The sequence below is a fragment of the Physeter macrocephalus genome, chromosome 17 (genome assembly GCF_002837175.3).
Source record: "Physeter macrocephalus isolate SW-GA chromosome 17, ASM283717v5, whole genome shotgun sequence".
NCBI lineage: Eukaryota > Metazoa > Chordata > Mammalia > Artiodactyla > Physeteridae > Physeter > Physeter macrocephalus.
This window is the reverse complement of record NC_041230.1, coordinates 5,494,909-5,519,195: the sequence shown is the minus strand read 5'-3', so window position 1 is coordinate 5,519,195 and position 24,287 is coordinate 5,494,909. Positions and strand designations below refer to the sequence as shown.

At 44.1% G+C, this 24,287-nt stretch overlaps 1 protein-coding gene across 1 annotated transcript; it reads left to right on the top strand.

The window, feature by feature from the left end:
* The first annotated feature begins 1,467 nt into the window (after positions 1–1,467).
* On the top strand, positions 1,468–12,835 carry LOC102983730 (zinc finger protein 256-like). The gene is made up of 3 exons (XM_024116939.3): positions 1,468–1,634; positions 2,904–3,030; positions 9,783–12,835. Exons 1-3 carry the CDS (start codon positions 1,602–1,604, stop codon positions 11,843–11,845), a joined length of 2,223 nt encoding a protein of 740 aa, XP_023972707.1. The 5' UTR covers positions 1,468–1,601; the 3' UTR covers positions 11,846–12,835.
* The last annotated feature ends 11,452 nt before the right edge of the window (positions 12,836–24,287 follow it).

Sequence of the window (24,287 nt, the reverse complement as noted above, 5' to 3'; positions counted from 1 at the left end):
GAGCCTGTGCCCCGCAACGGGAGAGGCCACAACAGTGAGAGGCCCGCATAACGCAAAAAAAAAAAAAAAAAAAAAAAAAAAAAAAAATCATCCAGCTGGGGACTTCCCTGGTGGCACAGTGATTAAGAATCCGCCTGCCAAAGCAGGGGGCACTGGTTTGAGCCCTGGTGTGGGGAGATCCCACATGCCGTGGAGCAGCTAAGCCTGTGCACCACAACTACTGCCTGCACTCTAGAGCCTGTGAGCCACAACTGCTGAGCCCGCATGCCACAACTACAGAAGCCTATGCACCTAGGGCCCGAGCTCTGCAACAAGAGAAGCCATGGCAACGAGGAGCCCGCGCACCGCATCGAAGAGTAGCCCCCGCTCCGCTCGGCGCAACTAGAGAAAGCACGTATGCAACAACGAAGACCCAACACAGCCAAAAATAAATTAATTAATTAACTAAAAAAAAAAAATGTCACTTAGCCAACACTTGCACATGCCCAGTTGGAGAGTCAGTGGTCTTAAGCAGTTTTAACCAACTTGAGCTCAAACTGGACACAGGTGACTCCAATTTCCTAAAAAGCAACTTGGCAAAGATATTATTTAGGCTATTTGATGCTTGGGAGTACGTGCACGTTTTTGTAAAAGCAAAGTGAGGTTGATCAGTGAAGGCAGGTTACAGTTTATTAATGGCTTATGACTACCCTCGGTTTCAATAGTATTCAAATGTTATGGCAACCCTAGCAGACTAACACAATTCTCATTAAATATTTTCTTGTCACCAAATAAATAAATGAGCTCAACACCCAAAAAAATATAGTTAGGCCTAACTATATTTACAACACCACTCCTGCCGTCACAGTAAAATCGGCCATCAGAAGATTGAAGGAATTGAAGGACCAGTAGAAACAGCACCATTTGAAACGCTGCTATCCTTTAATAAATTGGTTAATTTTTGTAGAAAAATTTAAATATATATATGTGTGTGTGTGTATATATATATATAGTTAGGGGACACAATAGTTAACAATTCTAAAAATTAGCTTTTATACAATTTAGGGCATTTAGTTTGGCAGTTCCTATTTTGCTTCCATTTCTGTTGATCCTGTTGATTTTTGTTTCCACTTCTGAAAATGACTGATAATACAAGCAAGGGAGCCGTTTTTTATGGGAACCAGCAGAGGCGGAGCTCCTTCTGGTCCACCTGTTTCAGGGGGCTGCAAAACCAACGCTCGGGTTGAACAGTATCAACTCGCTTCCCTGCGGCCCCCAGAAGGCCCATGGCCGAGAGACCGCAGTTACAAACCCACGACCAATCAAGGGTGAGGGGATCCCGCGCGTGCGCATCGCGTCGGGGCGGGACTTCCGGCGTCCTCCTTACGGCGGTCGTTTTCGCTTCCTTCTGGTCGGTTCGGCCTATGGAGCGTTGTGTCAGGGTCTAGGTGCCGGGACCGAGAAGCTCCGAGAGGAGAGTCTGTCCCCGCTACACAGGGGCGCGTCTGAGGCTCGGCGACGCAGCCCGGGGTGCCCTGCGCCAGGCCCGGGAGAGTGACCGCCGTGCCCGCGTCTCGCCTTCTCTCCCGCAGCTCCCGGCCCCACTCCGCCCAGGGAGTCCGATGGCGGCGGCGGCCCTGAGGGACCCGCCTGAGGTAAACGCTCGTCCTCCCGCCCCTTACCGCCCACACTGCACCAGACACTAAAACCCCGAGTGCAGGACGCCTGCTCAAGTGCCCGCAGCCCAGGCCGCGATGTCCAGGACGGTGAGGCGGCCGTGGGTGACGCGTGGGCGAGGGTGACAGGCGGAAGGACCGGCAGGTGCAAAGGCTTGGAGGTCGGACTGAGCCAGGAGGATTCGGGAAACCTGGGGTGCATCTTATGATTGCAGTAAAGAGAGTGTGAGGTGGAATCACGTCTGGACCGGCAGAGAGAGAGGTTGTTCCTTTATTCTGAGGGACCTGGGAGCCACGGAGGGCTGTGAACAGACGAGGAACACTGTATGTGAGGGCTTTAAAAGTTTTCAAAAAGCTGCTCAGAGAAGAGAATGAACGGATTGGAATGGGGGTGACAAACAGGCACAGGGAGTTGAGTCCTCGTCCAAGGTCACAGGATCTGGCAAGAGGCAGCAGAGGTTAGTCAGTCAGCCTGAGGTCACTAGGTTCCAGGGCTGGGTGGGGATACAGTGGAGTCCTGCACACATGGAGCCCAGCCATGGTTGCCTTCCTTTTTCGCCCAAGTTCTGAAGGTTGAAGAGGCACTTATGGAACCTATGTAAGGCAGGAGAGGGTGTCCCAGTCCCTCACTGGTTCTGGATGGCTAATACTGAAACAGATCAGAAGCAAGACAGGCAGGGCTTTCCCTGGTTATAGGCTCCCTCAGAGAACTGGGACTGTACCAGATCACGTTTGATTTTGTTAAGCACTCTGTGGATGCCATGTTCCAAGTACCTGAGTGAGTCCAGAGAGGTGCCTGTGATGTGGGGCAGGGAGGTGGTAGAGCTGTGGGAGTGCAACTGTGAGGTCTGAAGATGTGAAAGAGGTTTGGTCAACTGAATGACGTGCATATCAAGGAGAAGTGTGAGCTGAGGACCCACAGGTCCTGGTGTTGGGGATTAAGGGTAAAGATGAGCCCATGTTTGGCTGTGTCTTGGAGGCACAATGTGGGAGACCTCAGGGGAATTACTTGGGGGGAGAGATGGGGCCCTGTAGGCCAGTCCCAGAGTTTAGATGGCGTTTATCCCCCCAGCCACCGCCTTTTGTTGCTGAGGGCTGAACACAGTGAGGAGAGATCAGGCATCATTGGCACCAGGCCTGACGTGGGGAGCTCTGATGGAGGATGACTGTGGAATACATGTGTGAGGAGATGAATTGTGGATCCTCAGAGAGAGAATGTTTATGTTTCATCTATCTCATTCATGACAGGGTGGTGTGACCTTTGAGGACATTGCCCTGTACTTCTCCTGGGAGGAATGGAAGCTCCTTGATGAGGCTCAGAGACGCCTGTACCATGATGTGATGCTGGAGAACTTTGCACTTATATCTTCACTGGGTAAGAGCCTCACCCTCCTCAGTGACCTGGGCTAGGCTCTGTATCCTGCCTCACCCTCTTTTCTCCAAGGTGTGCTCTGCCCTTCTCACATATGGACCTTGGGCACTGCTTGTTTCCCCAGCTTTCTGGGTAGTTGCTGTGATAGGTAGGGCTGGGTTGTTTGCACTGCCCCCTTCTCTCCCCATAGCCCCAGTACAGTCTGTACTCAACCCCCGTAGGGATGGATTTGAGGTCAGCAGTCTTTCAGTGAGGCTAATGGATTGCATCTTACTTGCCCTTTCGCTGGTCAGGCGGTGTATCCAGGTCCATGGCACTTCTGTGTCCCAGGTTTTGTTCCTTTTTATCATCTGACATTTTCTTCTGCCTCCATATGCCAGGAATTGAAGGCATTGTCATGACCATTACTTACCTGGACCATGGGCTGTTTTCCAAGGCTGTCCTTTATAGTTTTACTTGTAGTGTTTAGATCTCTTTTCTTTTTTCTTTTTTCCAGCTTATTGAGGTATAATTGACAAATAATACTGTATATATTTAAAGTGTACAGGGAGTTCCCTGGTGGTCTAGTGGTTAGGATTCAGCGCTTTCACTGCCGTGGCCTGGGTTCAATTCCTGGTAGGAGAACTGAGATCCCACAAGCCGTGCGTTGTGGCCAAAGAATAAAAAAAAAGGTAAAATGTAAAAGTAAGTGTACAGTGTCATGATTATATATATACACACACACGTTGTGAAATGATTACTACAGTCAAGTTAATTAACACATCCAGTACCTCACATATTATATTTACATTTCCTGTGTGTGTGAGAACCCTTAAGATCTACTTTGGGGCTTCCCTGGTGGCGCAGTGGTTGCGCGTCCGCCTGCCGATGCAGGGGAACCGGGTTCGCGCCCCGGTTTGGGAGGATCCCACATGCCGCGGAGCGGCTGGGCCCGTGAGCCATGGCCGCTGGGCCTGCGCGTCCGGAGCCTGTGCTCCGCAACGGGAGAGGCCGCAACAGTGTGAGGCCCGCATACCACAAAAAAAAAAAAGAAAAAAAAAAAAAAGATCTACTTTGTTAGCACATTTGAAGTATATCATACAGCATTATTAAGTATAGGCTCCATGCTGTATTAGATCCTCAGAGCTTTTTCATCTTATAACTGACCAACATCTCCCCATTTCCCCTAGACCTGAGCCCCTGGCATTCTACTCTTTGTTGCTATGGGTTCAACTTTTTTTTTTTTTTTTTTTTCAAGATTCCATATATAAGTTATAGCATACAGTATTTATCTTTCTCTGGCTTATTTCACTTTGCATTATGACCTCCAGGTTCATCAGTGTTGTCACAAATGCATGATTTCTCTTTTTATGGCTGAATAATACCCCACTGCATATATATACCAGGCTTTATTTTTCCATTTATCTGTAGACAGATACAGGCATATTGCAGGTTTGGTTCCAGACCACCGCAGTAAAGTGAGTATCACAATAAAGCAAGTCACGCAGACTTTTGGTTTCCCAGTGCATATGAATGTTATGTTTATGTTGTACAGTAGCCTGTTAGTGTGCAGTAGCCTTATATCTAAAAAAACAACGTGTATAACTTTAAAAAAGACTTTATTGCTAAAAAATGTTAATCATTATCTGAGTTGTATCTTTTTGCTGATGGAGGGTCTTGCCTTGATTTTGACTAATCAAGGTGCTGACTGATCAAGTTACTGAAGGTTTCGGTGGCTTTGGCAATTTCTTTAAATAATACAACAATGAAAGTTGCCACATTGATGGACTCTTCTTTCACGAATGACTTCTCTATAGCTTGCGATGCTGTTTGATAGCATTTTAAAACACAGTAGAACTTCTTTCAAAATTGGAGTCAATCTTCTCAAACCCTACTGTTGCTTTATGAGCTAAGTTTATGTAGTATTCTAAAGCATTTGTCATCATTTCAACAACCTGCACAGCATCTTCACCAGGAGTACATTCCTTCTCAAGAAACCACTTTTCTCATCCATAAGAAACAACTCCTCATCTGTTAAAGTTTTGTCCTGAGATTACAGCAATTCAGCCATCTTCCAGCTCCACTTCTAATTCTCTTGCTTTTTCCACAACATCTACAGTTACTTCCTCCAATGAAGTCCTGAACCCCTCAAAGTCATGCAGAGAGTTGGAATCAGGTTTTTCCCAACTCCTGTTAATGTTGATATTTTGACCTCTTTCCATGATTGACAGCTGTTCTTAATGGCATCTAGAATGGTGAATCCTTTCCAGAAGGTTTTCAATTTACTTTGCCCCGATCCATTAGAGGAATTACTATCTATGGCAGCTGTAGCCTTATGAAATGTATTTCTTAAGACTTGACAGTGTAAACTAGTTGATCCCTGGGCTACAGAATGGATGTCTTAGTAGTAGGCATGAAAACAGCATTAATCTTGTACATCTCCATCAGAGCTCTTGAGTGACCAGCTGCATTGTCAGTGAGCAGTAATATTTTGAAAACAATCTTTTTTTTCAGAGCAGTAGGTCTCAACAGTAGTCTTAAAATATTCAGTAAACCATGTTACGAGGAGACGTGCTGACATACAGGCTTTGTTGTTCCATTTATAGAATATATGCAGAGTAGATTTAGCAGAATTGTTAAGGGCCTAAGATTTTCAGAATGATAAATGAGCATTGGCTTCAACTTCCAGTCACCAACCTCATTACCCTTAATAAGAGAGTCAGCCTGTCCTTTGAAGCTTTGAAGCCAGGCATTGACTTCTTCTCTCTAACTGTGAAAGTCCTAGATGCCATCTTCTTCCAACATAAGACTGTTTCATCTCCATTAAAAATGTGTTGTTTAGTGTAGCCACGTTCATTAATTATCTTAGCTAGATCATCTGGATAACTTTGGTACAGCTTCTACATCAGCACTTGCTGCTTCACTGTGTGCTTTTTTTTCACCTTGTACTTTTATTTTATGGAGACGGCTTCTTTCCTTAAATCTCATGAACCAACCTACGGTAGCTTCAGACAGTTTTTTTTTTTTTTTTTGCAGCTTCTCACCTCTCTCAGCCATCACAGAATTGGAGAGAGTTAGGGCCTGACTCTGGATTAGGCTTTGGCTTAAGGGAATTTGTGGCTGGCTTGATGTTGAATACAGATCACTAAAACTTTCTCCATATCAACAGTAAGGCTCGTTTGCTTTCTTATTTGTGTGTTCACTAGAGTAGCACTTTTAATTTACTTCAAGGACTTTTCCTATTTATTTATTTATTTAGTTAGTTAGTTAGTTAGTTAGTGGTATGCGGGCCTCCCTCTGCTGCGGCCTCTCCTGTTGCGGAGCACAGGCTCCGGACGCGCAGGCCCAGCGGCCATGGCTCATGGGCCCAGCCGATCCGCGGCATGTGGGATCCTCCCAGACCGGGGCACGAACCCGGTTCCCCTGCATCGGCAGGCGGACGTGCAACCACTGCGCCACAAGGGAAGCCCCTCCTTTGTATTTATTGATACAACTTGGTTAATATTGTTTGGTCTAGAAGCCTGGCTTTCAGCCTATCTTGGCTTTTGACTTGCCTTCCTCACTAAGCTTAATCATTTCTAGCTTTTGATTTAAAGTGAAAGACGTGTGATCCTTCCTTTTACTTGAGCACTTAGAGGCTATTATTGTAGGGTTATTAATTAGCTTAACGTCAATATTATTACATCTCAGGAAAGAGGGAGGCTTGGGGAGAGGGAGAGAGATGGATTGGCCAGTTGGTAGAGCAGCCAGAACACATATAATGTTTACCTATTAAGTTTCCTGTCTTATATGGGTACAGTTTGTGGCACCCCAAAACAGAGATCACTGATCACAGATCACCATAACAAATGTAATAATAATGAAAAAGTTTGAAATACCGCAAAAAATACCAAAATGTGATGCACAGACACAAAGTGAGCAAATGCTGTTAGAAAACTGGTGCAAATAGCCTTGCTTGACACAGGGTTACTGCAAACCTTCAATTTGTAAAAAAAAAATGCATTATCTGTGAAGCACAGTAAAACAAGGTATGGCTGTACTTGGTTGTGTCTAAACCTGGGCTATTGTGAATAATGCTGAAATGAACATGGGGGTGCAAATACCTCTTTGAGATATGGATTTTGTTTCCTCTGGATATACACATAGAATTGGGATTGTTGGACCATATAGTAGTTCTCTTTTCAATTTTTAAGAAATTCCATACAGTTTTCTTTACCGGCTGTACTGATTTACAGTCCTACAAACAATGTAGAAGGCTTTCCTTTTCTTCACATCCTCGCGAACACCTATCTCTTGTCTTTTTGATAGTAGTGTTCCAAACAGGTGTGAGGTGATATCTCATTGTGGTTTGGATTTGCATTTCCCTGATGTTAGTGATGTTGAGCACCTTTTCATGTACCTGATGACCATTTGTATGTCTTAGGATAAATATCTATTCAGGTCCTTTGCCCATTTTTAATTGGATTTTTTCGTTTTTTATTGTTGAATTGTATGAGTTCTTATATTTTCTAGATATTAACCCCTTATCACATAAATCCTTTGCAAGTATTTTCTCCTTTTCCTTAGATTGTGTTTTCATTTTGTTTCCCTTGCTGTGCAGAAGGTTTTTGGCTTGATATACTCCCACTTGTTTATTTTTATTTTCATTGCTTGTGCTATTGGTGTCATCCAAAAAAATCATTGCCAACACCAGTGTAAAGGAGCTTTTTCTCTGTGTTTTCTCCTAAATGTTTTACAATTTCAGTCTTACATTTAAAATTTTTAATCCAATTCAAGTTAATTTTTGTGAATGGAGGAAGATAAGGGTCTAGTTTTCTTTTTTTTTTTGCATGTGGATATCCAGTGTTCCTATCACCACTTATGGAGGAGACTGTCCTTTATCCATTGTGTGTTCTTGAGGTGCCTATCAAAGATGAGTTATATAAGTGTGCCTTTATTTCTGGCCTCTCTCTTCTGTTCCATTGGTCTATGTGTCTGTTTTTATGCCAGTGCCATCATGTGCTAATTACCATAGCTTTGTAATATTTTGAAATCAGGAAGTGTGATGCCTCTAGCTTTGTCCTTCTTTCTCAAGATTGCTTTGACTCTTTGGGATTTTTTGTGCTGCCATACAAATTTTAGGATTGTTTACTCTATTTTTGTGGAAAATGTCATTGGACTTTTGATATGGATTGTTTTCAGTCTGTAAGTTGCTCTTGGTAAAATTAACAATATTCTTCCAATTTAAGAACACTGGATGTCTTTCCATTTATTTGTGTTTTCTTCAGTTTTTTCCATCATTGTCTTATAGTTTTCAGAATACAGATATTTCATTGTTAGTTTATAGAAATGCAACTGCTTTTTGCATATTGAGTTTGTATGCTGCAGCTTTACTGATATTGTTTAATAGTTCTAACAGATTTGGGTGGGAGGAGTCCCTAGGGTTTTCTATATATAAGAGCATATCTTCTGCAAACACAGACAGTTTTACTTATTTTGTGATTTTGATGCCTTTTTTTTTTCTGATAACTATGTGTTCTGGCTAGGCCTTCCAGAACTGTGTTGAATAGAAATGTGGACAGTGGGCATCTTTGGCTTGTACCGGATTTTAGAGGAAAGGCTTTTAGCTTTTAACCTTTGAGTATAATATTAGTGTGGGCTTATTGTATATGGGTTTATCATATTGAGGTACATTCCTTCTATATCTAATTTGTTGAGAGTTTTTAACATCAATTTTGTTTAGTGCTTTTTCTGCATTTTTTGAGGCATTCATATGATTTTTATCCTTCATTCTGTTAATATGGTATGTCATGTTTTTTGATTTGTATATGAGGAACTATCCTTGCATCCCAGGGATAAATCACACTTGATAATGATAATAGTGTAAGATTCTTCTTCTGCAGTAAAAGCACCAAGTTTTAACCACTGGATGACCGCCAGAGTTACCTAAATTTTTTTAAAATTATTCAATAGTGTAAGATTCTTGAACATGCTGTTGAGTATTTGTTAGGAATTTCTCATTCTATGGTCACCAAGGATTTTGGCCCGTAATTTTACTTTCTTGTAGTTTGCATATCTTGCTTTTGTATCAGGGTAATGCTAGCCTCAAAAATGGAGTTTTTTCTGTTTTTTTTTTTTTTTTTGTGGTATGCAGGCCTCTCACTGTTGTGGCCTCTCCCGTTGCGGAGCATAGGCTCCGGACGCACAGGCTGAGCGGCCATGGCTCACGGGCCTAGCCGCTCTGCGGCATGTGGGATCTTCCTGAACCAGGGCACAAACCCGTGTCCCGTGCATTGGCAGGCGGACTCTCAACCACTGCACCACCAGGGAAGCCCAGAAATTGAGTTTTGAAACGTTTCTTCTTAAGTGTTTTGGAAGATGTGAGGAAGGATTGACATTAATTCTTCTTAAAATCTTTGGTAGAATTCACCAGTGATTATCTCATCCTGGACTTTTCTTTTTGGGGAGATTTTTTTTTTATTAATGATTCAGGTTCCTTATTTGTTATTGGTCTATTCAGATTCTCTATTTCTTCATGACTCATTGTTGGGTAGGTTGTCTGTTTCAAAGAATTTATCCGTTTCTTCTAGTTTATCCAGTTTGTTGGCATTTAATTGTTCTTAGTAGTTTCTTATGACCTTTTTATAAGTAGCCACTTCCCCAATGGAATTTCAAATCTCTTATGTGGAAGAGCATCCCATCAACTCATTCTTAGATGTGACACATCACATTTATGATGATGTTGCCCCCTCCCTATAAAGTTAACGTGTACTTCACCAGCATTTATTTGCATTCAGGTTGCTGCTGTGGAGCAGAGGATGCAGAAGCACCCTTTCAACGAAGCATTTCTATAAGCATGTCACAGGCCAGGACTCCCAGGGCAAGCTCATTTTCCCAGAAGAGCCACCCCTGTAAGAAGTGTAGTCTGGTCTTGAGAGGTGTTTTTCACTTGGCTGAGCATGAAGAAACACAACACAGCCAGAAAGTGTTCGGGTGTAGAATATGTATGAAACGATTTCATTTTAGTGCAAACCTCCAAAAACACCAGAAGCAGCATATGGAAGAGAAATCCTTCAGAAATGCTGTAGTCAGGGCCTTGTTTGTGAAGAGCTTCAAATACCATGTGTCAAGGAAGCCCTTTACCTGTGAGGAAGTTGGGAAAGACTTTCTGGCCACCTTGGGACATCTCCAGCCACAGACCACTCACACCAGGGAGAAGCCAAACAAGATTGCCCAGCGTGAGGCAACTTTACAAAGCAGAGAAAGTCATTACAGCCGGGGAGAATGCAAGAAAGCCTTCAGCCCGAAACATGCACTTGTTCAGGACCAGGGTGTCCACCCTGGAAGACATTGTTTTGTGTGCAGTGAATGTGGGAAGACATTCAGGTACAAATCCTCATTTGTTGTGCACCAGAGAGTGCATACTGGAGAAAGGCTTCATGTGTGTCGTGAATGTGGAAAATCTTTCAGGCGAACCTCAACCCTCAATCTGCATCGAAGAATTCATACTGGGGCAAGGCAGTACAAGTGCAGCAAATGTGGGAAATCCTTTAACCAAAACTTTGTCCTTATTTATCCCTGGAGAAGACACATTGGAGAAAATTGTTACCTGTGCAGTGAATGTGCACAGTTTCCTAGCTGTAGATCCATCCTAATTCGACAACGGACAGTTCACACTGGAGAAAGGCGTTATGAGTGTACTCAATGTGGAATATCTTTTAGACGAATATTTTACCTCATTGTACACTGGAGGGTTCACACAGGAGAAAGGCCTTATGATTGCAGTGAGTGTGGGAACTCTTTTACCAATAGCTTGGTGCTCGTCCTACACCAGCGAGTACATAAAGGGGAAAGGCCTTTTGCTTGCAGTGAATGTGGGAAATCTTTTACCAATAGCTCGATACTCATTCTCCACCGGAGAGTTCACACAGGAAAAAGACCTTATGAGTGCAGTGAGTGTTGGAAATCCTTTAGTCATCAGTCTTACCTCACTCAACACTGGAAGGTTCATAATGGAAAAAGGCCTTACGAATGCAGTGAATGTGGGAAATCTTTTATGTCTCGCCGTGGCCTCCATTATCATCAGAGAGTTCACACTGGATCAAGGCCTTATGAATGTAGTGAATGTGGGAAGTCTTTTACCTCTCACTCTGGCCTTCGTTATCATCAGAGAGTTCACACAGGAGAAAGGCCTTATGAGTGCAGTGAGTGTGGAAAATGTTTTACCTCCAGCTCTGCCCTGTGTTATCATCAGAAGACTCATGCTGGAGATAGGCCTTTTGAGTGCACTGTATGTAGGAAATGTTTTTCCTCTGGTTCCACCCTCAGTAATCATCAGAGAGTTCACACTGGAGAAAGGCCTTATGTGTGCAGTCAATGTGGGAAATCTTTTTTCTCTAATTCCAACCTCAGTAATCATCAGAGAATTCACACAGGAGAAAGGCCTTATGTGTGCAGTGAATGTGGGAAATCCTTTATCCAAAGATGTTCCCTTCTTAAACACCAGAGAGTTCACACAGGAGAAAGGCCTTATGTGTGCAGTGAATGTGGGAAATCCTTCACCCAAAGATGTCACTTTCTTATACACCAGAGAGTTCACACAGGAGAAAGGCCTTACGTGTGCAGTGAATGTGGGAAATCTTTTTCCACTAGTTACAACCTCAGTAATCATCAGAGAATTCACACAGGAGAAAGGCCTTATTTGTGCAGTGAATGTGGGAAATCGTTTATCCAAAGATCTTACCTTCTTATACACCAGAGAGTTCACACAGGAGAAAGGCCTTATAAGTGTAATGAATGTGGGAAATCTTTTACCACTAGGAGGAATCTTCGTTATCATCAGGGAGTTCACACTGGATAAAGGCCTTATGAGTGCAGTGAATGTGGGAAGTCTTATATCTGTAGTTCCATCCTCCAGGATCATCAGAGAATTGATGTAATCAAAAGGTCTTATGGGGGCTTCCCTGGTGGCTCAGTGGTTAAGAATCTGCCTGCCAATGCAGGGGACACGGGTTCGAACCCTGGTCTGGGAAGATCCCACACGCCGTGGAGCAACTAAGTTTGTGCATCACAACTACTGAGCCTGTGCTCTAGAGCCCATGAGCCACAACTACTGAATCCCTCATGCCTAGAGCACGTGCTCCGCAACGAAGAGTAGCCCCCACTCGCTGCAACTAGAGAAAGCCCACACCCAGCAACAAAGACCCAACTCAGCCATAAATTTAAAAAATAATAATAAATATTTTTTAAAAGGTCTTATGAATGCACTGTATATGGAAAATCGTTTAGAGCAAATTCTTATCTCACTGAACACTGTAGAGTTCACAATGCAGCAAAGCCTTATGCATGCAGTGAATGTGGTAAATCTTTTTCATCTAGGTCCAGACTCTGTTATCATCAGAGTGTTATGATCAGAACAGGGTCAAGGCCTTATGAGTGTAACGAATGTGGGAAATCTTTTCTGAAGAGTTTTTCACTCATGGAATATCATGGAATTCAAACAGGGGGAAGGCCTTATGAGTGCAGTGAATGTGGGAAATCTTTTACTTCTAGATTTTACTTCATCATCTTCAAATGGTTCACACAGGAGAAAATACTTATGACTACAGTAAATGTGGGAAATCCTTTAGGGATAATTCTCAAGTCAGTACTGCAGAGTTCACACTGGAGAAAGCTGTTATGAGTGCACTGTATGTGGCAAATTATTTAGCCATAAATCTCACCTTTCTCAATACTGGAGACTATATACTAGAAAAAGGTCTTATGAGTGCAGTGAGTGAAGGAAATCTTTTACCTGTATTTCTAGTCTTCATTATCATTAGAGAGTTCATATAGGATGAAAACCTTATGAGTGCAGTGAATGTAGGAACTCTTTTATCCAAAGATGTCACCTAATACATCAGAGAGTTCACACAGGAGAAAGGCTTTATGAGTGTAGTGACTGTGAGAAATCTTTTACTACTAGGTCTGGCCTCCGTGATCATCTGAGAGTTCACACTGGAGAAAAGCCTTATGAGTGCAGTGAATGTGGGAAATCTTTTTCATCTAGGTTTGTGTGGTTTCCATTAACATCAGAGTTCACACAGGATCAAGGCCATATGAGTGTAGTGAATGTGGGAAATCTTTTATTTGTAGTTCCATTCTCCATGAACATCAGAGAATTCACACTAACAAAAGGCCTTATGAATGCACTGAAAGTGGGGAGTCCTTTAGAGCGAATTCTTATCTCATTGAACACTGTAGAATTCGTACTGGAGAAAAAGCCTTATAAATGCAGTGAATGTGGGAAGTCTTTTTTGTCTAGGTCCGGCTTCTGTTATCAGAGAGTTCACACAGGATCGAGGCCATATGAGGGTAGTGAATGTGGGAAATCTTTTCCCCAGAGCTCTGCAGTCCTTCACCATCAGTGTTCACAGAGGTGAAAGGCCTCGAGTGTCTGGTGAATGTGGGAAATCCTTTACCTCTAGTTCCACGCTTTATTCATATCAGAGAGTTCACAGGAAAAGCCCTGTTCGTGCCAGGAATTTGGGAAATTCTTTCCTAAAGAATTTTCCTCATTATACATGGTAGAGTTTACACTGGAGAAAGGCCTTGAGCATGCAAGGTAATGTGCAGTTTTCTAGTTCAGGGTAACAACGGAAGGAACTGAGGAGCCACCCATCTGAATTCAATCTCATATATCCAGTTGTCCACGGGGAGATACCCCTTACGTTTCAGTTATGTGAGAAGCATTTGTGGCTATATTGCACTTTGTAATCTGTCCAGGGCTTTTCCCAGAGTTATGTCGCTGCCCATTTCTGTGGCCATTTTACCTCTGTCACCTGGCAGGTCCACACCATGGGCATCAGTCACCAGCCCAGTGTGCTCAGGGAAACTGACCTCTGTTCTTCCAAGTGTTGGAGCAAACCAGGAGTAGTAGCCCAGTCCCTTTGGGGTTGGTGTTCTCCTCTCTCTGACTACGTGTGCAAAAGGCTGAAGGAATGTTGGCCCAGAGAACATCATATGAATCAGCTGACAATGTGCAGAGAAGGACAACCTTTTCCAGGGACATGTTCTCACATGCTCAGTTTTTCCATCTAGCAAGTCACCAACCCAAACTGTGTGCCACACATTGTTTTGGTTTGTGTAATATGGATGCCTTACTGTTTAAGGCCTATTTTGTTTTCGGAGTTCTTTGTACTGCTAGAGGTTTTTTATAAGGAGATTTGGGCACCACAGGCATGGGCCTCAGGAAGGATAGTTCGATGGCAAAAAGTGGCTTGCCATTTTTGGCCAAATTTGCATTGGTGCCAGTGAAGTCATAGGAGAGAGGGAAGGGCTTTCTGGTCCTCATTTGAAGCCTGGATGCTATGAGTTTTAGGAGATTCAGACATCACCCTGAAGAGGAGTAAAATGTGACAGTCTCACGTTCTTGGAGCAGCATGAATTTTTCCCCTGTTCACAGGGGGTATCACAAGAGATGTCAGCACTGTTGAGAGGAATCTCCTCCCTTGGTTTTGCAAAAAGCATGTGCCCTGATGTTCACAATTCCATGGGTGACAGTCACTGGTTGTAAGACTATAGGGGTCAGGGGAAACTGAAACTGCTACAGAAACTGGGTTAGTAGGGAGCAGAGGAGACAGCAGCCAACTCATTGGAATGTGCCTCTTCTAAAAGTGCATCCACAGATGTCTTTGTGATGATGATCGATGTGCAGGATCAGCGTGTACACAAATCTCAGGACCTCCAGGCATGTTTATCTTGTGTAGCTGAGGTCATTGTCAGAAAAGATAATTGGAAAGTTTTGTGGATTTTTGTAACCTCCCTGCAATGTTCGCCTCAAGGCCGTTGCTGCACAGGCAGAAAAAGGAAAGGTAGAGAAAAGTACTCCAGGGATGTGGCTCTTGTGAGCCAGCCAACATTCCTGTTGACTGAAGTGGAAATGTCCTTTATTACTCGCCAGTGTTTGCTGCCACTGAGGCAAGACTGACCCCCCAGAGAGCATGACAGAAAGATGGTGGAGTCAGTATAGGGCTGTCAAATCTATTTTCCAAAAGAGTGGGGCATACATTTTTTGTTTATCTTAAAGTGGTTTTTTTAAAACTTTATTTAGGTGTAATTTACATGTAGTAAAGTACACATATTTAAAGTGAAGTATTTGGTAAGTTTTGACATACACATGTTACCTGTGAAAACATCACAGTCATGGTAATGACCATATCTGTCACCATGTATTTGCCTGATGTCCTTTTACAGTCTCTGTGTCCCTGCCCTTTACAGCCCTCCAAGCCACCATTGATTTATTTTCCATTATAATAGATATCTTTACTTTTTCTATAATTTATATGATGGAATCCTTAAATGTTTACTCTCTTTTTTCTGTTTTCTTTTATATTTTGTAATTATTTTGTTATATGATGTTATATTTGTTATATAGATATTATGTGAGTAGTTCATCCCTCCCTTTTATCTTCTTTTTTGGTTCAGTACTCTTATCTTTAGATATACTGCTATTTATCCATTCACTTGTTTATGTACATTTTAGGTATTTCCAGATTTTGACTGTAGAAAATAAACTGGTGCAAACATTTGTGTAAAGTTCTTAATATGGAATTTTGTTTCATTTATCTTTTGTTCAAAAAATTAGATTTCAGTGTCTGAATTATGAGGTAGGTGACTATTTAGCTTTTGAAGAAACTAACAAATTCTGACTAAATAATTGTGTTTTTTACATTTTTACCAGCACTGTATGAGGGTTCCATTTTCTCCATATTCTAGCGAATACTTATTTGGTCAGTCATTTTTAATTTTAACCCTTTTAATAAGTTTGTTACTCTGTCTCACTGTTGTTTTCTTTGTATTTCCGTAAGAATTCATGATTAGCATTTTTTCAGATGTTTGATGCCTTTTTTCATTTGCTCTCTTTTGTAAAATATCCATTTTTATCTTCTATTTTATGAACTTTGGCTATTTTCTTTTTTTTTTTTTTTTAACAAGTAGGACATTGAAACAAAGATGTGTATTGGAGTGTCATCCATTTTCACTTGTTGAATAATGTGAGTGACTGTTTTGTGGAAGAAATGCTTTCAGTACTGGAAGAACATGCCCTGAGTTTTTTCAGTTTTTTTGTTATGCACGGTGTAATGGACACATGTTACCATGCACTTTTAAGATTAATTTGCCCTGGGAATTCCCTGATGGTCTAGTGGTTAGGACTCTGGTAGGGCCTGGGTTTGAACCCTGGTCAGGAAACTAAGATCCCACAAGCCACGCAGTACGGCCAAGGGGAAAAGAAGAAAAAGATTAATCTGCCCTAATATGTTATCCATCAGTTTCTGAAGTCCAGACAGTGAATAATAACCTTGCTTTGTAGTGTTTGTCCATTTTCCTGCTCCATTATGGGGGTTGGTGGGTTGGAGCAGGACTCTTAGACTAAATGACATCAGGATGAACAGTACATTCTTGGAGTCTCCAAAGCCCAGTATGGAGGGAAATAGGAGGGCAGGGATTAGACTGTCCAAGCCTGGGTCAGGCAACCTGGGTTTGTAGCCCAGATGTTGGATTCATATCCTGGATCCCGTTGCCTTGACTCACAGATAAATGAGTCACCTACCTTCTCCCCTCCCCCCACCCTCTGTAAACAGGGATAAGGAGCGTCTTGTCCCCTGTCCTTTAGAGGAGCTGCAGAGCCAAGGCGCCCATTCCCCGTGAGGTGGGTACACCTGTGGTGACACACCGAGCCCCAGCCACCCTGTGCTCCTCCTGACTAGCGGTCCGAGCTGATGCCGTGGAGCCACCCTCAGGAGGCCAGTGCTACAGGGCACTGAGGTCTCGAGTGGGTTTCCCACCAGAGAATCTTTAGGTGACTTGTTGGAACTCCTTCAGGTTCAGTTCCTGACAGGGATGTGCAGGCAATGATGGCATTTAACTTGTTCTTTGTGAGGATCAATAAAAGGAAGAGACTGGGACTTCCCTGGAGGTCCAGTGGTTAAGACTCAGTGCTTCCACTGTAGGGTGCACGGGTTTGATCCCTGGTCAGGGAACTAAGATCCCACATGCAGTGCGATGCGGTCAAAAAAAGACCAAACAGAGGCAGACCACTCGAGATTGGTAGGTGGCAGTTTTAATGGGCAAGGGAATTTATGAGGCTTGTCTTGGGTCTTGTCTTGGCTACAAGATGTGTGGCTTTCCCCATACACCCACCAAATCTTTCTTTTTATTCTTCCTTTCCTTCCTTCCTCCCTTCCTCCCTTCCTTTCTTTTTCTTTCATGCATGCTGTGCCGGGTCTTAGTTGTGGCATGTGGGATCTAGTTTCCTGACCAGGGATCGAACCCGGCCCCGTGCATTAGGAGCACAGAGTCTGAGCAACTGGACCACCAGGGAAGTCCCCACCCACCAAATCTTAAAAGTTAGTATGGATGCCCTAACTGGATTCAGGCACATACACTGTCTAGATAGTCTCAACACCACATTTCTGTCTGAAGGCTGTATCCTTGGAGCAGCTTCTGGAAGTGGAGAAGGCAAGTGAAGGCACATTCCAAGGACAGCAGAGTGACCAAGAGGCCTCCAGTTGCCCAGGTCCAGCCTGGGGATCACCCAGCAGTCACGTCTTCTCAGTGACCTCCTCTGACACTCTACCCGCCACCCCGTGACCGGCTCTGCAATCTCCCGAGCTCCCCTCTTCCGCAGCTTGCCCACATCCGTCGGCCATGGCTTTCTGTCGCATGGAGGTGGCTCATTTGGCAGATACCTGGCTGTGCTGAAGGCAGATACCTAAGCAGCAATAGAGGCACAGGCAAGAAGAAACAGACTGACAGTGTTCCCAAACTCAGTGTCAGTTTTTTCCATCAAGAACTCGTGAAAGTTGGCCTCTGTCATTGTGTGACTTCAATATGACGTTAGCCGACTCATGGGGTATGAATACGCCACATTCTGTACTTAATGGTGCACACGCCTCCTTGAGTGGTAGTAATAACGTCCACGGCAGTCTTACTTTGGAGGACAGCTTTTCTGTTTAGAGATATTTGAGTTTTCAATAAAGACAGGCTTTGTTGGCTGTGATTTGAGGCTGCCTGGGTGGATTTTCTAAGAGCTGCTATGTGTGCTTTAACACCCTCCAGGCCAATGGAGGGGGATCACACCAGTGGGAAACAGAATGCATCCACCTAGAATTGTGGAGAGGGAGGTTGGCAACTGTTCCTGTGGGGTGGATTCTCCCCTGTGCCCAGGAAAAACCCAGGGTACAGCAGCCTGCCACCCAGGTGGAAGCCATGGCCAAAGATTAGTGCCACACAACCATCAGGTCCCATTTAGGGCCACCCAGTGAATACTTGGCCAGTGCAACAAGTCAGTGACAAACTAGTTGCTATACTTCAATATGATGGAGTGACTGCACAGTTCCAGTGATGTCCATCCCCTATCCCTGGCCTCATTAGGTTGGTTCTGTTTAGATTTTTCTGTTCCAGCATAGGGCTGTCTGGGTGCTCAGATGTCCGTAACCTGGGGTAAATCACATAAACCCCTCCCATTCTGCACACAGCCACCCATGGCTCTAATAATGTTGTTGTTATTGTTTAAATGATACTTGCAGTCAGTTTGACAGGCTGCCTGTGTAGTTTGACAGAAAAAGAATACTCTTACCCATTGTTATGGGTCGTGTATGCCGAAGTACCGGTCTCTGGATCAGTATTGATAATGTCAAGATTGTTGACCTGAAACAAATAGACTGTCAGATATTTCTTCAATAAAGATGGGATTAGGGACTTCCCTGGTGGTCCAGTGGTTAAGAATCCGCCTGCCAATGCAGGGGACACAGGTTCAATCCTGGTGGGGGAACTAAGATCCCACATGCCACGGGGCAACTAAGCCCGCGCACTCCTGTGTAGTTTGACAGAAAAAGAATACTCTTACCCATTGTTATGGGTCGTGTATGCCGAAGTACCGGTCTCTGGATCAGTATTGATAATGTCAGATTGTTGACCTGAAACAAATAGACTGTCAGATATTTCTTCAATAAAGATGGGATTAGGGACTTCCCTGGTGGTCCAGTGGTTAAGAATCCGCCTGCCAATGCAGGGGACACAGGTTCAATCCTGGTGGGGGAACTAAGATCCCACATGCCACGGGGCAACTAAGCCCGCGCACTCTGGAGACCACACGCCACAATTAGAGAAGCCCTCATGTTGCAGTGAAGCTCCTGCATGCCACAACTAAGACCTGACACAGCCAAATAAATAAATTTAAAAAAATAAAGATGGACTTATTTGGGATCAGCAGAGACTTACAAATCAGGGTCCATAACTATGGCAAGGCACATGCTATTTCCTGCATGGCAAGGGCAGGGGAACACTTTTTTTTAAAAAAATTATTTTATTTATTTTTGGCTGCATTGTGTCTTTGTTGCTGTGTGTGGGCTTTCTCTAGTTGCGGCGAGTGGGGGCTACTGCAGTGCGCGGGCTTCTAGTTGCAGTGGCTTCTCTTGTTGTGGAGCACGGGCTCTAGGCACACAGGCTTCAGTGGTTGTGGCACCCGGGCTCAGTAATTGTGGCTCGCGGGCTCTAGAGCGCAGGCTCACTAGTTGTGGCACACGGGCTTAGTTGCTCTGCAGCATGTGGGATCTTCCTGGACCAGGGCTCGAACCCGTGTCCCCTGCATTGGCAGGCGGATTCTTAGCCACTGAGCCACCAGGGCTGGACCAGGGCTCGAACCCTTGTCCCCTGCATTGGCAGGCGGATTCTTAGCCACTGAGCCACCAGGGTAGCCCCGGAACACTTTTATAGAGAGGAAAATGGAGTTGGGAGGGCTGTAGTAAACAAAGAGTCCATGGCTTTTCATTGGCTGAGACTTTGCCAGGAAAGGAGTCTTTCTCCTTCCTGTTGGACATTACAGGGCATGAGAGCTCCCCTTTCTGGTCTCCAAACTGTATTTAATTGAGGCTTCTGTTTATTGTTTTACATTTACCTTTTTTTATAAGTTAATTTTTTAATTGGAGTATAGTTGCTTTACAATGTTGTGTTCGTTTCTGCTGTACAGCAAAGTGAATCAGCCATCCATATACATATAACCACTCTGTTCTAGACTCCATTCCCATATAGGTCATTATAGAGCACCAAATAGAGTTCCCTGTGCTATACAGTAGGTTCTTATTAGTTATCTTTTATATATAGTAGTGTGTACACATCAATCCCAATCTCCCAGTTTATCCTCTCCCCCCCAGCCCTTTCCCCTTTGGTAACCATAAGTTTGTTTTCTACATCTGTGACTCAATTTCTGTTTTGTAAATAGGTTCATTTGTACCATTTTCTTAGATCCCACATATAAGTGACATCATATGATATTTGTCTTTCTCTGTCTGACTTACTGCACTCAGTATGACAATCTCTAGGTCCATCCATGTTGCTTCAAATGGCATTTTTTCATTCCTCTTTTATGGCTGAGTAATATTCCATTGTATATATGTACCACATCTTCTTTATCCATTCATGTGTTGATGGACATTTAGGTTGCTTCCATGTCTTGCCTATTGTAAACAGTGCTGCTATGAACATTGGGGTGCATGTATCCTTTCGAATTACTCCAGATATACGCTCAGGAGTGGGATTGCTGGATAATATGGTAGCTCTATTTTTAGTTTTTTAAGGAACCTCCATTCTGTTTTCCACAGTGGCTGCACCAATTTACATTCCCACCAATAGTGTAGGTGGGGTCCCTTTTCTCCACACCCTCTCCACCATTTATTGTTTGTAGATTTTTTGATGATGGCCATTCTAACGGACGTGAGGTGATACCTCATTGTAGTTTCGATTTATGTTTCTCTAATAGTTAGTGATGTTAACATCTTTTCATGTACATTTACCCTTTTGAACAAGATCCTTGATGGCATCACCAAACAAAAAGCAGATTTTCTAGTTTCAGTGGCTTTTTGTCGCTCAGTGTCAGGAAAGAGCTTTTTTGGCTGTAGTATCTCAAGTCATATGGAAACTGCACAGATTAAATACCTATTAAGGTCACACTTAAATCTTAGGCACTTTTATCTAAAGTCGATATGTTATCAAGATCATAAACCTTGGAGAGCTTATGAAGCATTATGCTCTCACCAAAGGTTTGGTGACAAATTTCTAACAGTCCTAGTCCAGATACCTTGGGAAAGCTGTCTCATCAGATGTCCTCTGCTTCAATTCTGGGAAATCTTTTTTTTTTTGGCTGCGGTGGGTCTTAGTTGCAGCATGCGGGATCTTTAGTTGTGGCAGGTGGGATGTACAGGCACTCCCACACCCAACAGTTGAATTGATGTTTTTTTGTCGGGCAAGTGAGTGGGCCCCCTTTATAAAGGAATTTCCACTAGGTGCTATTCCCATGACCAGATACCACGTCTTCCTCTTCTGTAAGAATTACACTTGGGACCTGATCGATAAATGGTAACGTGGCTGCAGCTTTAGAAATTTGACCTGGCTGTGCAAACCATATGTGTTGGCCCAGGGAGGGAGCTCTGGAAGGCGTGAGGAGATGGACTGGGGGTGGATAAGCCCCGTCAGGACCACTGCCTTCTTCTTTCTCTCAGCGGTGCACATTTCTTCCAGGTATGATGCATTTCCACAGGCCCAGCTTGCAGCAGGATGACCCGGTCCCAGTGGAGGCTTAGAATAGTAGCTCCCATTCACCCAGGGGTGTTAAGTAACTCACCCACCCCAGCGGGACATGCCACTGCAAATCGCAGTAGATAACTCCTTTCCCAGGCGTGCTGGGGCACACTGATCCGTAGTGAGAGTTGGGGACAGTGGCTGTTTCCCACGACTTCCGCTCCTTGGCAGGTACCCCCAGTCTGGCACATGGGGCAACAGGCCCTACTGGTTGATCATTCAAACGTATTAAAGCCTGGGACAGTACTTTAGTTCACCCAGCCAGGTGGTCTCACCTGTTAGTGATTTAATATGCTGCTTTAATACTCCATTTTTCCTTTCTACCAACCCAGCTGCTTGCGGGTTACAGGGGAGATAGAACCTCCACTCAATGCCAAGTTCTTTTGCTCAGTCTTGCACGTCACGACCTTTGAGACGTGACCCCCGATCACCATCTGTTGGATGAGAGTATGCATGCATGTGACTCAGCCCCTCCAATTCCCTGCTAGTGGCCAACGGGTTTCCCTGGCGCCAGGAGGCAGCGTGGGTTAAACCCGACACAGTGTCCACACAAACCAAGGCGTATTTAGAACCTTCACTTGCAGGGAGGAGGCCAGTGTAATCATTTGCCAGCCACTCCCTGGTCGGCAACTCTATAGATGGCCCCAGACTCCTTTGACAGTTGCCTTGGACGTTGTTTAGAACACCCTGAGAAAGCCCTTCCTTTTTCCTTTCTGTTTCCTCCTTGTTGTTGTCAAGAGAAAGCCTCTGTGTGATGCTGAGTCTCTAATGCACCCCCGCCCCCGTTACTAATTTCCCTTTTCAGCAGAGGGAGCAGGCCTAACAAGCCCCGTGAGCTCCCTGGGATGGTGGAGCATTATTTTGATTTCATGAGTGTATTTTCATGGTGAACTTCATTTGTGAGAAGTCAGGCTTGTTTTCCTAATTAGCAGAGAAGCAAATACGCTTCTCAGAATACAATCTTAAAAAAAAAAAAAAAAAAGACTACAATCTATTTAAGACGGTGTGCATCGGGCTTCCCTGGTGGCTCAGTGGTTGAGAGTCCGCCTGCCGATGCAGGGGACACGGGTTCATGCCCCGGTCCAGGAAGATCCCACATGCCGCGGAACGGCTGGGCCCGTGAGCCATGGCTGCTGAGCCTGAGCGTCCGGAGCCTGTGCTCCGCAACGGGAGAGGCCACAACCGTGAGAGGCCCGCGTACCGTTAAAAAAAAAAAAAAAAGACGGTGTACATCAGTTTAAAGAGAATAAAATTAGTAACGATTATCACAGCTAAGGTCCCCTTTTCCTTTCAGCTGTCATACTGTAAACAATGACTTTCTGTGGTCTATTTAGTACCACATTAGTGCTTTTTGGTGGTGATTTCACTGTTGAAAATTCTGCTTAAGTGTAGTGTTTATGTGCTGTGTGGTGTTCCTAACCTAAGCACAAGGCTGTGATGTGCCTTAGAAAGAAAATAGGTGTTAGATCAGCTTTGTTGAGTCATGAGTTACAGTGCTGTTGGCTGTGAGTTCAATGTTCATATGACAACAATACATAGCAAGGTGTTTTTGGATAGGAACACGCATGAAACAATGTTATATATTGATCAGTTGGCAAACAAGCTGTGACCCAAGGTTCTTGGGAATCCAAATCTGTATTTCCTCTAAAAGCAATGGTTTTCGATGCAGAAATCAGTACTGCAAGCACTTAATTACTGCAACGAAAAGACTGCTTTTGAGAACATAACTTCCATGAATATTGGTGGTTTTATAAAACATAGCTACCATGATAATGAGAAGTGACTGTACTTTTTTTTTGGCCTCACCACGTGGCATGCAGGATCTTAGTTCCCCGACCAGCGAGAGAACCTTCACCCCCCGCAGTGAAAGCACGGAGTCCTGAGTACTTGACCACCAGGGAAGTCCCTGACTGTACTTTAATACTGTTTTTTTTTATTCTTGGCCACACTGCTCAGCTGGTGGGAACCTTAGTTCCCTGACCAGGGATTGAACCTGGGGTCACAGCAGTGAAAGCACGGAGTCCCAACCACTGGACCGCCAGGGGATTCCTGCTAATACATTTATTTTTAAAGCACAGGTGATTCTCAATATTTCTCATTTCTAATCGTTATATTGTGTTTTACCATTATGTATGTTCCTGAGGTTGTGAGTACCGAATCAGTGTGTTGGGAACAGAATACCAAGTTGTGTTTCTGCACATCTCTTTCCAGTTCCATGTTGTGTGATGTTGTGACAACTTGAGATGGGCCGTGGAGGAAGTATTTACATGAGGGATATTGACAAACACTACCAACCCGGGCTTATTCTACTGATGTTTAGACTTTAGAAAGTGATGAACAATATGTTAATAGAGCAGATTACACTAAAATGTCCGGTGTCTATGGCTGTTACGTTATGAATAGCACAAAACATTGAGGATATAGTCTTCAGTTCTCAAAAATAATTGTTATTAAAAAAAAAATTGTTGGGCTTCCCTGGTGGCGCAGTGGTTGAGAGTCCGCCTGCCGATGCAGGGGACATGGGTTCGTGCCCTGGTCCAGGAAGATCCCACATGCTGCGGAGTGGCTAGGCCCGTGAGCCATGGCCGCTGAGCCTGCACATCCAGAGCCTGTGCTCCGCAACGGGAGAGGCCGCAACAGTGAGAGGCCAAATTGTTATAAGGGTGGGGCTCTAACACAACATA

Coding starts and splice junctions, on each gene's coding strand:
- LOC102983730 (XM_024116939.3), top strand. CDS start 1,602: ATGGCGGCGGCGGCCCTGAGGGACCCGCCTGAG. Junction 1,635..2,903: donor CCCTGAGGGACCCGCCTGAG/GTAAACGCTCGT, acceptor CATTCATGACAG/GGTGGTGTGACCTTTGAGGA. Junction 3,031..9,782: donor TGCACTTATATCTTCACTGG/GTAAGAGCCTCA, acceptor ATTTGCATTCAG/GTTGCTGCTGTGGAGCAGAG.